General features: G+C 41.0%; 1 protein-coding gene across 2 annotated transcripts in view; it reads left to right on the top strand.

The window, feature by feature from the left end:
- The first annotated feature begins 3711 nt into the window (after positions 1–3711).
- Positions 3712–13985, top strand: part of HMGN3 (high mobility group nucleosomal binding domain 3) — a 31809-nt gene continuing 21535 nt past the window's right edge. For both annotated transcript variants that reach the window (XM_029224226.1, XM_029224224.1), the window contains exon 1: positions 3712–3884. In XM_029224226.1, the coding sequence (XP_029080059.1) occupies positions 3870–3884 (15 nt within the window). In that variant the 5' untranslated portion in view covers positions 3712–3869. The remainder of the gene's footprint in view (positions 3885–13985) is intronic.

Raw genomic sequence — 13985 nt, 5'->3', positions numbered from 1 at the left:
AGTGACAGGGATGGGGCTATGGGATATTTCCTACCAGCTCCCAGGGATTCTGAGGTTTGAAGGAAATGCAGAAGACATCAGACATGGGTGCCAAGATCCCAGCTGAGAGGGGAGGGGTGGGCCTGCTTGACAGTGCATCGCCCTGGCCGTAGTGTGCAAGAACGTACAACCCCAACTGGTCTTGGGAACCTGACAGCCTGTGGCTTTTCCCTTAAGGGGATGGGGTGTGTCCTTACTTTGCTGTGTCCTTGCCTTGAACCTTGGGGATTCCCCTCCCTTAACTTTCACCACCTTGAACCTAGTTGGCTCTTGGCGCTGGACATGCGGACAATCTGGCCAAAAAGCATGGCCGAACAAATGTAGCCCAATCCCTGGTTCTAGCTACTGAGCATGGCTAATTCCCGCCCAAATAGTCATCTGGCAACTACAAAGAGCAAATTAATTACACTCCTGTGAGTTTAAGCAGCAGCAACAAGAAGAAGGTGAAGTAAATAACACAGAGATTGGATCTGAAAAGGACCAGGGGTGGGAAAACTGTGTAAAACACACTTGGGGTAAAGAATCTGCACACAGATTAGATGTGATTGAAGGCTGGGAAAAACAAAAAGGGGGTTCCTGTTGGAAGATCACAGAACGCCCTGGCCCTCCTTGCTAATGCAGTTACAAGGTGTGCTTGTCCAATCACTGAAATAATAGAGCCTTCAAAGGATGTGGCTTGTGGGGTTTTGCTCAGCTTGGGTTCCCTTTGAGGATGGGGGGGCCAGGGAATTCTTGCCAAGGGCTGAGGAGCTGTCTAGCGCTGCCTGGGAAGCTGGGAGGAGGTGCTTTTCTAAGGATCTTGGGGTGGGACGTTTTTAATCTTGCAACTAGTGAAGAAGGTGGGTAGTGCCTGGCAAAACTGGAATTGGGGAAAGAAGGAGCCCAAGCAAATTCTAGTATAAAAATCACATGAGAAGCTTGTTTGAAACGCAGATTCCCAAGGCCAGCCATAAAAGATTCTGATTCAGTAAGTTGGGGTTAGGGTCTGGGAATCACAGGCAGTGTCTATGATTTGGGACCAGCGGCTCTCTGTCCCAGTTACTTTGCAAAAACTAAATGTGGTCTCTTCAAAAGTTAGCACTCAATCCAATTAGAGACTTGACTGATAAAAATACAAAAAAAAAAAAGACTATTCTTTTGCCACCTCTCGTTCATTCACCTTTGGAGTTCTTTGGCCCGTTCACTGAAGAATAGTAACTTACCAGGAATTACAGAACTATCAGAGGCAACAAAATATAATTCTAGTATCGATTTCTCCACAACTGCCATTACTTAGAGCAAAAGCCTGCCTTTGCCTGCCTGAAAGAGGGAAGGAGGGACAGATCAAGAAGGAGGTGATCCCTTCCTTTCAAGATTTCCTTTCGAGATCTGAAGACTAAACACCTTTCTTCCAGAGGAAGAAAGTGCTGGGACCCCCAGAGACCCACAAGATTCATTAGGGCTGTGCAGTAGCTTTAAGGTTTTTTCACCAAGACCCATCCTAAAAATACTTTTCAAGACACAACCTACGACACACACACACACTCCACATACATGTACCTATGTGTGGTATGTGTTTACGTGGACACGTATGGGAAATGGAAACGCTTTATAAAATACGACTTGCCTTTACCGTGTGAAATGCACTCATATTTTCTATGCTCTGCCCTTTTTTCTTTTCCCTTCTCCCTCCCCCATCTTCCTTAATGATAGTCATGGTACCATAAAATGGTTTCATCTTGCTGTTTGAAAAGTGCTGGGGTCAGTGTAAGATTCCAACTGTTCTGAGTAGGAAAGAAGGGGAGAGGAGCTGGAATTGGAAAAGAGGTTTGTTTACTCACTTTTTCCTTCTTCCTTCTTCAGGAAGTAACTCTCTTCATTTATCCATTGTCTAAATTGGCTAAGACAGCATCCACATCCTGCAGAGAAGACTTTACAGTTTTAGAGGTTGATACATCAAAACAAGAGAAACACTCCTCAGAATTTACTGATAAACAAAGAAGTCTTTTGGAGCAATATGAGTATCAAAAAAAGTAATAATGGCAATAGATTGAAGCATGCCAAATATATAAAAATCCGTGAGTTCCTAAAGATATTACAAAAAAGAAAGTCATTGACCACTTCTGGAGTTTTCTAGGATACTAATTCATTACTCTGAAAATTAATAAAGAAAAACGTCAAGCATTAAAATTAATTACCTGATAATGTTATTTAATACCTATTTGTAGCCTCTGCGTGACCAAAGTGGATTTGGCCATATTTGTAGCATAAGGTTTCATTAGTGTTTTCCTATAATGTGAACTTTTGCCTTCTAATATGATTATAAAACTAACATGCCTAATTTTGCTTTTTTAAAAAAATAATTTCATATGAGTGGAATTATTCAGTATGGTCTTTTGTATTTGCCTTCTTTCACATAGCATTTTGTTTTTGACATTCATCCATTCAGGAATATTTTATTCCTCTTTATTAAGCTGAGTAGTATTCTACTGTATGTAGTTACCATAATTTGCTTAACCATTCACTAATGCTTTTCCTGTATCTATTGAACTGATGGGTTTTTTTTTTTTCCCTTTATTCCAGCAATACGGTGATTTACATTGACAGATTTTCAGGTTAAACCAATTTTGCATTCCCAGGATAAACTTAACTGGTCATTCTCTTAAATGTTGTTGGATTTGATTTACTAAAAAGAACTTTTTAAATTGAAGTATACCTGATGTACAATATTATATAGATTCCAGGTATACAACATAGAGGAGATTCACAATTTTTAAAAGTTATATTTCATTTATAGCTACTTGATTTACTAAAATTTTGTTCAAGGTTTTTGTGTCTATGTTTATGAGGGATATTGGTCTGTAGCTCTCTTTACTTTTGTGGTTTTTCACTGGTTTTGGTATCAGGGTAAGCATGATTTCACAAATTCAGAAGTGTTTGCAATGCCTGTTAAATGCCTTGCAGAACTTTGAGAAACATTAAATTATGCATATTTAAATTGTCATTTAAATATGTTTCAAAAATAAAATAATCTGTTCTGACCTTCTTCAGTCTTCTCTAATTTCCATAACAAATATGGAAGGTGAACTCTGTTCACCTTCAAGCCTGGTTTGAAGGTGGCTGAATTAGTGAGTGATTTGTAATCAGATTTCAGGAAACTATTCCTAAGTAATTTTAGGGATTATTGTCACTAGAAACCTAGAAGGGGAAACCGAGACCCTTAAAGGTTGACAGACTCTTCCAGATCAGAGTACCTTCCCACTTTCACAGCGCTCCATCACACAGCATTCATTACAAGCTTTTACAGGAAACTATATAAAGTGCCTGCTGTGTATACATTTACCTTATAAAATTAATGTGTCCATCCTTACTCTTTTTCTTCCTTATGAAGGCCTACACTTCCTACTGACACAATCCAAAAAGGGAGCGGCAAAACAATGAAACTACAGGATCCTGTGGCTTGGGGGTTACTAGTTGAACTGGGCATGCTCAGTCGCCAGGCAGATTTTTTTTTTTTTTTTTTTTTTTTTTTTTTCGGTGAAGTGGAAACTACAACAGAGCGTACCGTGCGCACGGAGGTGGGCGTGCCCTCGTGGAGTTTAGAACGTTGCCGCAGCCAATGGGGCCTCGCGGCCGGCTGCCGGGGCTCCTCATTGGAGGAGCGGGGAGGCAAGCGAGTAGAGGGCCCCTGGAGGGAGCCGCGGAGGTTCAGGTCCCGGAGGCCGGGCTACGCCGAGCCTTGCGCGTGAACAGCTGCGGCGGGGGCAGCCTCCAGCGGCGGTGCCAGCATCCAGCGGCGGTGCCAGCAGTTCCAGCCCGTTGCTTTACTTTTTAGCTCCACCAACGTCATTATGCCGAAGAGAAAGGTAAGTCTTACCAAAAAACATTTCAAAGGCCTTCAAATTGTGCTAACAGCAAATCTTGTCATTGCAATGGATGGCGTGCAGTGCACTCGGTAGTAACTCGGGGGTTGCGAGTCTCTTTGCTTCTTCAGTGCTTGTTTTCAGTTGCCTGTTGCAGACATTGCGCCCTCCCTCTGTCCCCATCGATCTCTGAATGTTACTTTCTTTCCGGCGACCCGGCTTCCCTTCTTTTTGAACTCATTCTAGCCGGAATGGTTTCCACCTCGAACAAGAAGCAAAAGCGCTTTTCACCCCCGCTTCCAGGAGGGGAGTTTCCTCTTTACAAACTGCTAGGTTGCGGTTACTGTGGAGGAAAAGCAGCACGGGGTGGGGAACAAGTCCACGCATAGGGAGATAGAAAATGAATCCAATAAGTCGGGCAGATGTCGGGGTTATTCCCATGTGGGCCGTGCCCACGCCGGTGCGCAGCGATGGCTCTGAGGCTACAGGAGAGGGAAAGCCATGTTTAAAATAGCGCTCACTCCCCTGCTCGCCTGCGCTGCAGACCCGTATGTACCAACTCCAGTGTCAGGCAGGGCTGGGGACGGCGCAGGCGGGGCCGGGGTGGCTGGACTTGCCCGCAGTTGGCGGCGGCAGCCGCGGAGTTGGCCACACGCAGGACGGGACGCCGCCGGGGGCGCGCGCACCGTGGCTGCAAAGGGCAGGGGCCACCGGGTCCGATGCGAGGACCCAAACTCACACTCGGTCCCGGAATGCGGGGTCCGCGTGCTCCCGGGCCCCTGGGTGTGTAGGGGGCACTGGGGTCACTCCTGGCGGACTATTATGTCCCCTTCCGCACAGGCCCCGGACACCAAGTAACTCGCATGGGGACGCACGTTTCCCTCGGAGTCCGGCTGCGACTTGTCATTGTCCCAGGGAGGAAGGGAAGGCTTTCCTCCCACCCCGAGGCAAAACCGCTGTGTAGCGGCTGTGTCTAAGAAAATGCCTTGCTCTCGTGTTTCCAACGCTGTTAACCAGTGAGGGTGTTAAATCTGAAGCAAAAGGGCAAATAATATTCTGCTTTATCCGTTAAAGATGGTGGAATGATTTGTGTGTGTGTAAATGACTGAATTATTTTTAAAATATTGAAGCTTTAAAAATACAGAAGCTTTTGCCATTTTATCTGTCTTTACTAAGAATTTGGTGGAAACTTGTCTCCTCCATTTTTAAAAAAACATTATTATTAAAAGTTTAAAAAAAATCTTAGAGTTTATTGTGCGCATACTATGTGCCTCATAGTGTGGGCAGAGTTTGATTTAACATCTAGTTTAATCCTCTCGTTTAACCTTGACAGGGGTATTCCATGGAACTGGGGCTTAGAGACAGGAATTACCCAAGGGTCTCAACAACCAATGGCTAGTACCAGAGATTTAATTAGATGCTGCAGGTCTAGAGGCTTTATTTTCAGACATTATTTACTCATTCTCTTCATTTAGTGGTGGGTGTGTCAAGAGGAGTTTGAAATGCAAAGAGACTCCCAGCCTAAGAAGATGGATGGCATATTGAGTACTAATAAATTAGGTTCATTATTTAAACTTAATTTTTATGAAAGTATTGTTTTTGCATTACTAGAACGAGGATATTAGAATGAGACCACAATTTTCAGCATTTTATCTTTGGTTTAATGACGAAGCTGGGAATTCTAGTAGAGTCACCAAGAAATGGGTTGCTGAGTGAGTTGATGCCATCTCCTTTCTTGGGGATTATTAACAAATTTAGACAAATAGTAGGTTAGAGGTGCACAAATTCTTTATTATAGTGGACCCTGATGTGCCGGAATCCTTGTTGTCCAAGGGTCAGAGTTGGTGAAACCATTACTCTTACTTTTCCTCATTGCCCACCTCTCTTAGGGAAATAGAAGGGAAGAAAAGAAGAGCAGTAGAGGAACTGGCGTTTTAACTATTGTTTTATTTCCCTAGAAGGCAGGGAAGAAGCTAGCCATAAAGAAGCTAGCCAGGCATCCTGGGACTAGGGGAAGACCTGTGTGCAGGCACCTGTGTGGCATCCTAGGGACATCAGAGTGTTTTCAGAGGTGGGAAAGCTCTCCTTGATTAATAGAAATGCTCTTCATTTATACCCATGGCCAAAAGACCTGGACTGGTACCTGGACAGGAGCAGCCACAAATTAAACATGGCTTCCATGGCCATCCCATCTACAAGGCAAACCTTGGAGCTGCCTCACGGAACCCTGGAGTTCACGGAAACTTACATAGGAACCAATAGTCATTAGGTAAAGGCTGCCTAGACGCAAAGAAGAGAACTGGAGACAATCTGTGTGTTGCTCTGCAGGATCTGTGAAGCTGGGGTATCATGTACATATTGCTCCACGATATTTTTCTTGGCTGCAGCACTGCCTGTTGTACATTATAAGTTTCGAAAGTGTCCCCACAATGTTTTTTTTCTTTTTTTAACCGTCTTGGCCCCTTGTTTTCAACTTTTCCCAGAAATCAAGAAAGGTTATTTAATGAGCACTGTTGAGGCTGCAGAGTAAGAAACAGCACTAATAAAGTCAGTAGAAACATCTGGAATCCTAGCACTGCTTGCGTGCCATAGGGATATAAAGTTTACCCTCATGGAGCTTCTGTTTAATTCAATGAGGTGATACGGGTAGTGGCCACAAAACAGTTGAATAATATTAAGCCTGTATATATGTCCCAGAATACATAGTATAGATTCTATAAGCTGTAAGATAGATAAAGAAAGAAGGTTGAACTGGGGCCAGTCTTGAAAGTGTGTGTTGGCGGGGGGCGGTTTCAAATATACAAAGAGAAAAGCAGGCATTTTCTATTTTCAGGCATTTAGATGCCTCTTCTGATTGTATCTCAACATGACCAGGCCTCAGGTATATACTGTACCTCGAAGGCCACAGTATCCACGTTAATATAAAACATTCTTATGACATTTCTTTTCTTTAAATATATATATATATATATATATATTTTTTTTTTTTTTTCCGGTACGCAGGCCTCTCACTGTTGTGGCCTCCCCCATTGCGGAGCACAGGCTCCGGACGCGCAGGCTCAGCGGCCATGGCTCACGGACCCAGCCGCTCCGTGGCACGTGGGATCTTCCCGGACCGGGGCACAAACCCATGTCCCTTGCATAGGCAGGCAGACTCTCAACCACTGCGCCACCAGGGAAGCCCTATACAATTTTTAAAGGTTACTTTCCATTTACAGTTATTACAAAAAAAAATTGGCTATATTCTCCATGTTGTACAATACATCCTTGAGTCTGTCTTACCTTTGTGAGTTTTATCTATATCTTCGTGTGTGATAGTCATAACTACACGAAACCAAATGGTTTTTATAACTGCGGGAGTATTTTTTGAAGCAGTATAGCCCTCAGTGGTGACGAGTTCTTCAGTTAGCGTTCCATCCTTTCCCAAGTTGGTGAGATTTAAATAAAGTTGAGTTTCCTCTATTCATTACCTAATGGGTGGTGGGTCACCACCCACTAATTCCTAGACTCAGGTGGTGGTGGGACAGTGAATGACTGAGTTCTAGACTGTTCTGGTCAGACATCCACGAATGCTTAACAGTGATCACGCTGTTATGTGATGACCTGATGGTCTACACAGAGACCTCAGCCAGCAAGTCCTAGAGCCATGGTCCTGGCATGAGTAGCAAACACATTTTCACATCCTTCTTTTTATTTTTCCAGTTCTTCATCACTGGAACTATTGGAAATGTCTAGTGTATCACATCAGAAATTTTCTCTAATGAGGCAGTTTTCCAGGAATTTGCGATGTAAACGCTAGTCTCTCTTTACAGTTAAAATAAAGGTTTACGGAAGAAAAGTCTGTCTGCCTCTAGCTTTGAGATTTGAAATTACGTTTTATCTCTTTTCATAAAGTAGAAAGGCCCTGGGCTTGGCACGTGGGATGCTTAACTAACAATACTTAAGGTTTCTGATTAATCTTTCAAAGGAGTATCATATATTATAACACCAGAGACAGATTCTGTAAATGAAAATAGAGATAACTTTGACTACATAAAAATGAATATGTCAGTATGGCAAAGAAAAGAAAACTGTTAACAAAATTTTAAAATTTATGAACAACTGGGGAAAAAGTATTTGTACCACGTATCACTGAAAAAAGTGTGCTATTTTAGAAAGATAAGGAGGCTCACATGTCCTTATGGAAAAGATGTATATCCTTATAAGAAAATAACAGACTCAATAGATGAAAATGTTTAGGTTTACTAAAAGTCAGAGAATAGTATATTATTAAGAATAATGAGATGTGAGTTTTTAAAACCAGTCTGGTTTAAAGAAAAGATTGGAAGTGTTACTGCCCAGTGCTTAGTGACACTGACACTTCAGCAACTCTCAAGCAATGTGGATGGGGGTATAATTTCGTTAAAAAAAAAAAAAAGCTTTATTGAGGTGTGATGTACTTACCATAAAATCTGTTCATCTATTCAAAGTATACAAATCAGTGATTTTTAATAAATTTATAGAGTTGTGTATCATTACTATAATCCAGTTTTAAACCACTTCTATCACTCCAGAAAGGTCTCTCCCATTGTTGGCAGACAGTCCCTACTCCTACCCCAGTCCTAGACAACCACTAACCTACTGTCTCTATAGATTTGCTTTTTCTGGAAATTTTATGTAAAAGGAATCACACAGTATGTAGTCCGTTACGTCTGGTTTCTTTCACTCAGCATAGTGTTTTTGAGGTCCACTCATGGGGTAGCATGTATCTGTACCTCATTCCTTTATAGTGCCCAATAATAGTCCACTGTGTGGGTATTCGACTTTTTGTTTATCCTTTCACAAGTTGGTGGACATTTGGATTGTTTCAATTTGGGGTTATTATAAATAATGCTGTTGTGAATATTTGTATGTAAGTCTTTGCACGGACATATTTTCATTCCTCTTGAGAAGTTTCCTAAGGGTGGAACTGGTGGGTGGTATGAAAGTCTGTCTTTAAGAAACTTCCAAACTGTTTTCCAAAGTAATTGTATCATCAGTGAATGAGGGTTCCAGTTTTTCCACATCTGTGCTCATAGCTGGTATTGTCAGGGTTTTTTGCTTATAGCCTTCTAATTAGTCTAATTTACCATAGTAAGTAATGATGATGAGCATCTTTTCATGTGTTTACTAGCATAATGGATATCCTAGGTGAAACATCTATTAAAATATTTTGCCCATTTTGAAATTGGATTGTTCATCTTATTATGGAGTTGTAAGTGTTCTTTATATATTCTGGACACAAGTCCTTTATCAGATATATGATTTATAGATCTTTTCCTTCAGTCTGTGGCTTTTAAAGAAATTTTGTCTTGATGTCTTGCAAAGAACAGAAGCTTTTTAATTTTGATGGAATCCATGTAGTGTCCTGTCTAATACATCTTTGCCTAATCTAAGGCCACAGATATTTACTTTTAGAAGTTTTATAATTTTAGCTCTTATATTTAGGCTTATGATCCATTTTGAATTAAATTTGTGTATAGTATGAGATAAGGGTTTCAATTCTTTTGTGTGTGTGTGTGTGTGCACGTGCGTGCGCAATGTGGATACCTACCTGTCTCAGCACCAACTGTTAAAAAGACCATCTTTTTTCCACTGAATTGCCTAGGCACCTTCGTTGAAAATCAATTCATCATAATGTAAGTCGATTTCTATCCTCTGAGTTGTGTTGCATTATCTATAGATTTGTCCATATGTCAATACCACATTATCTTGATTACTGTGGTTTTATAGTAAGATTTGGTACTGGTAATGTCAGTTCCTCACTTTGTTCTTCCTTTTCAAAATTGTTTTGGCTATTACATCCTTTGCACTTCCATATAAATTTTCAAATCAACTTGTAAATTTCTACAATATGCCTGCCATGATTTTGATAGGGATCGAATTGAATCTGTAAGTCAGTTTGGAGGGAACTGCCTTCTTAGCCATATTGAGTTACCCAGTCTGAATGTGAAAGGGCCTGATATGTAGTATGCCATCCATAAATACTTGCTGAATTTAATTGCGCCAATATTGATATGAAACCTGTATTTGAGTAAAGGCTCCAAAATGCCAGGGTTATACATCTTATTCATTCCTTCACTCACTTCATGTTAAATAAACATTTATCAAGCATCACCTTTATGCAAAGTACCATCACCTTGGGAAAGTAAGTGAATTATTGTTTTTTTCCAACCCTTTTGGAAGTGAATGAGTAAAGGCCCTTATTTTTAAGGATCTTTCAGTCTTACAGGGTACGTAATATACATATGTCAGTATTCATAATTCAGGGCAAGAAGTGATAATGAGCCACAAGAAAAACTATGAGCTCTGAGCATTCAAAAGTTTGGTCAGACTCTGTGTCCAAAGAAAAAACACTGGCAGAAAGTTGTTTGGTTAAAAGGGTTGGGGAGGGCTTCCCTGGCGGCGCAGTGGTTGAGAGCCCGCCTGCCGATGCAGGGGACACGGGTTCGTGCCCCGGTCCGGGAAGATCCCACATGCCGCGGAGCAGCTGGGCCCCTGAGCCATGGCCGCTGGGCCTGCGCGTCTGGAGCCTGTGCTCCACAACGGGAGAGGCCACAACAGTGAGAGGCCCGCGTACCGCAAAAAAAAAAAGGGTTGGAGATTATAGCTTCTTTTTTTTAAATCACAAGAGGATCAGCGCTAGTTTGTTAATAAAGGTGATCTCTGAAGTCTTGCTTTCTTTGAAGTAGAAGGAAGTTAAATTCGAGGCCGGTTACAACATTTGGGGTTAGATTGTGTACGGTAGCTACCCTCACTCATTAGTAAAGATTCAATGATTTCTTGGTCCCTATGCTTTTCTGTAACCAACCTCTTATGTTTAAAAGGTGGTTGTCTGGGACCATGTTTCTAAGTTGACACATGTTATTTGATTGATTACCTAATTTTGAATTAACTTTGTAATCCTTCTAATTCCACTTGACCACGAAGTCTTGGGTGGCTCTGGTCTTTTTTTAATCCCCCTACATCTCCTCGCACAGGTACTGTAACTGTTTGCTGAACGAGTGCATGAATGAATTGTTTTCAAGGGAAGAAGGTAGTAACTTTAATTATTTCATGTCCTTGTTGGGGAGATAGTCCAATATAGCCTGGCTTTACTGTTTACTAGCTGTGTAATTTAGGGCAGGTTACTTAACTCCTCCCTAAGCTTCTGAGTTCCTAATTTTCTGAGACTCGGTTTTCTCATCTGCAAAACTGGGCTAAAAATATGTTCTACCTCGTTGGGTCGTTGGAGGCATTAAATGAGATGGTGAATGCACAGTTCTTAGCACAGGGCCTGGCGTGTGTGAGACGGTCAATGGATGCTCATTATTGTGGTGCTGATATATTTTTAATTATTAAGAGAACTACAGTGAAATGACAGGCTTCTGATAAGCCAAGCTTCCATTTTGTAGGACCAGTGGTGCACAGATCTCACCCTGTATGGCCAGTTAACTGCAATTATAGGAGTAGGTAGTGTTTTTGAAAGAACGTAAGCTTTCATCTGGTGCATTTTTACATGGTTGATTTTTCTCAGAGAAAAAATTATGCTTAAGAATATTGCCACATAACATTAAAATTCCCTTGGCAAATCAGTTATCAAGTGATCCTCTTTTCCTATATTTTTTCCCCTAAAGCACTGCCTTTGTTTACACCAAAGTTAAATAGATTCCACTTTCCTGCAGGGTACAATTTGGAAATGGCGACTGAAGTAAACACCGTTTAATCTCTCTGCTTTCACAGTACCTAGTATGTTGAAATACAATGTTAGTCTCCTGAGTAATTTAAAAATCAGTGTTGATGATAACGAACCAAATCAAAATGTTGAATATTTTCTCCCACTGGCTGCTTATTTATTGTACATTTAACTGCATTCTTGGAAGAGTTCAGCGGAATCATGTGTGGGTTCCTGGTCAAGGTATTTATTGAGTCCAGTATTTTTACATCTTGTGAGCATGTCCAGAAACAGGGCCATTTATATATGCCCAAGGCAAATGCATGTTCAGTCCCAGTAAGTAAATGATATGCATAATCAGAAGTAGGGAGATATAGAAAAAGGTTTTAAATCTCAAAATTGGTTCCAAAATTTAATATTTTAAGAAGAACTTATATCCGTAACAATATATACACATATTTATTCCCATTAAAATTTAAATAGCTACCACTTATTGAATACCTGGCTGTACCGGACGTGAGCTTTGTGCTTTATAGTCGTTAGAATAAAATAAAAATATGTGAAGTTGTTAGAAATAAACCTGTGTGGCAAGTATTATGGTGCAATTTCATATTATTTCATTCTATTCTCCCCGCAGTCCTGCGAGGCTGTTGTCATCTCACAGTAAATAACATGTAGGTGGCTTTCTGTGACTCAGTCACTGTTCCCAACACTTTGCGTTAATGAGCTGAATCGTCCAACCACCCGGTCAGGTGTGTGCTCTCCACACTGACATCTTCAGAGGTAGCGGGTGGCCGAGCCGGGAGTGCAGTCGTGGCTGTCTGGCTCCAGAGCCTGTGCTCTGAGCCACCGAGCCCTGTGGCCGGTCCCATCCACATCCACAGTGAGAAGACTGGGATTTAGTGCAATGAAGGCATTTCCCCTGGGTCACACAGCTGGGAAGGGACAGAGCCAGGAATTCTACCCCAGCCCTCTTTTACTCAAGCTTTTTCTCCTAACCATGACACCACAGTACTTCCCGTAAATATTTGTTTCTATTGGCCTCGTGTATTTTTATTTAAATCAAGGTGCCCAACGAATGAAACAGGGAAGATTCAGGAGTTATGTAAATATGTGAGTGTCCATCTGTTTAAAATGTTGTCTTTATTAAGATATAGGCTGATGCCGTTGTTTCTAGGTACCAGTCATAGGAAGGTACCCCACAAGTCATTATTATCTGTGATCATGCCCTAAGGCTGCGCTCAGGGTCCAGGCCTCTGGCTTCTGAAAGATGTACATTATCATGAAGCCTTCTGGGTGTTTCAGGATCCAATGGACTGTAGGGTCATATACAAGGTATATATATGACGTTTCCTCATCCAAGCCTTGGTATCTGAGTATTGAGGGTCTAAAACTTCATATTTTCTCAAATTCTACCATGAAACTGCTGGATTTACTATTTCTAAGATGTATTGTCTTCGTTAATTTGTTATATTTCAAATAATAGGGATATTCCCCTGTGACCAGAAACATGTAAATACACTTGCATATTATACAATATATTGAGAGGTTATAATGTAAATGTTAAGCCGCCATTGCTTACGCACTGGATTTTAAAAATGAGCAGGTGTTTTGTTTTAGCAGGTGCTAAAAGCCTCATAGTTTAGCAAAGCTTTTGGACCTAGAACTGGATGGATTTTTATTTCACAGTCCTGGATTACCAAATGATCATGTTTAATTACAAAAGTTATTTTTAAAAGATATAAAGTGATAGTATTTCAAAATTATATCTTTATTATTCTGACCCCATACAAAGGTAAATACAAAGTTTACCCCAAGAGATTTTATTTTTTTCTTTCTTTCTCTCTCTTTGTTTTTTCTTAATTGGGTACAAGCTATGGCTTTTTACAGTACAGTACTGGACAGAATTTGTTAAATTCTACTTCGCGGGAAGTTGTGAGTCTTGGGCCTGGTGTATGTAGGAGGTAAACATACCAAAGGCTTGAGGTGATCAACGTGTGAAGCTTTGAAGACTTCTTCTGAAGTTACATATATATGCCACATGATACAGTTTTTAACTGTATCTTTTCTATCCACTTCTCATTGCTTTCCTGTATCGCTTCTCTTAATTAAAATTTTTAATTTTACTGTTCCCCCTTTGAGTGGTCACATGTCCATCACATCAGAGCTAGCTGATTCATTTTGCAAAAATATAAGAAACATCATAACTGTGTTTATCATTTAGTAGAAATAAACTCATGTCTGAGCAAATAGGAAAATAAAGTAACTATCTGATAACATCCCTTTAAAATCCCTGGTGTAAAAGTTGGAAGACTGGGGTCTAGTGTGGTCTCCACAACTCTTTATTGGGGGAAAGTCACTTGACCTCTTCGAGTCTCTATTCTTCATCTGTAAAATGGGAATATTAAGACAGTCCCTGTGTATCTCAGTGC

The sequence above is a fragment of the Monodon monoceros genome, unplaced genomic scaffold, assembly GCF_005190385.1.
Source record: "Monodon monoceros isolate NGI ecotype Baffin Bay Population unplaced genomic scaffold, NGI_Narwhal_1 Super_Scaffold_15, whole genome shotgun sequence".
Taxonomy (NCBI): domain Eukaryota; kingdom Metazoa; phylum Chordata; class Mammalia; order Artiodactyla; family Monodontidae; genus Monodon; species Monodon monoceros.
The sequence above is the reverse complement of the archived record's forward strand: the minus strand, read 5'-3'. Positions and strand labels throughout refer to the sequence as shown.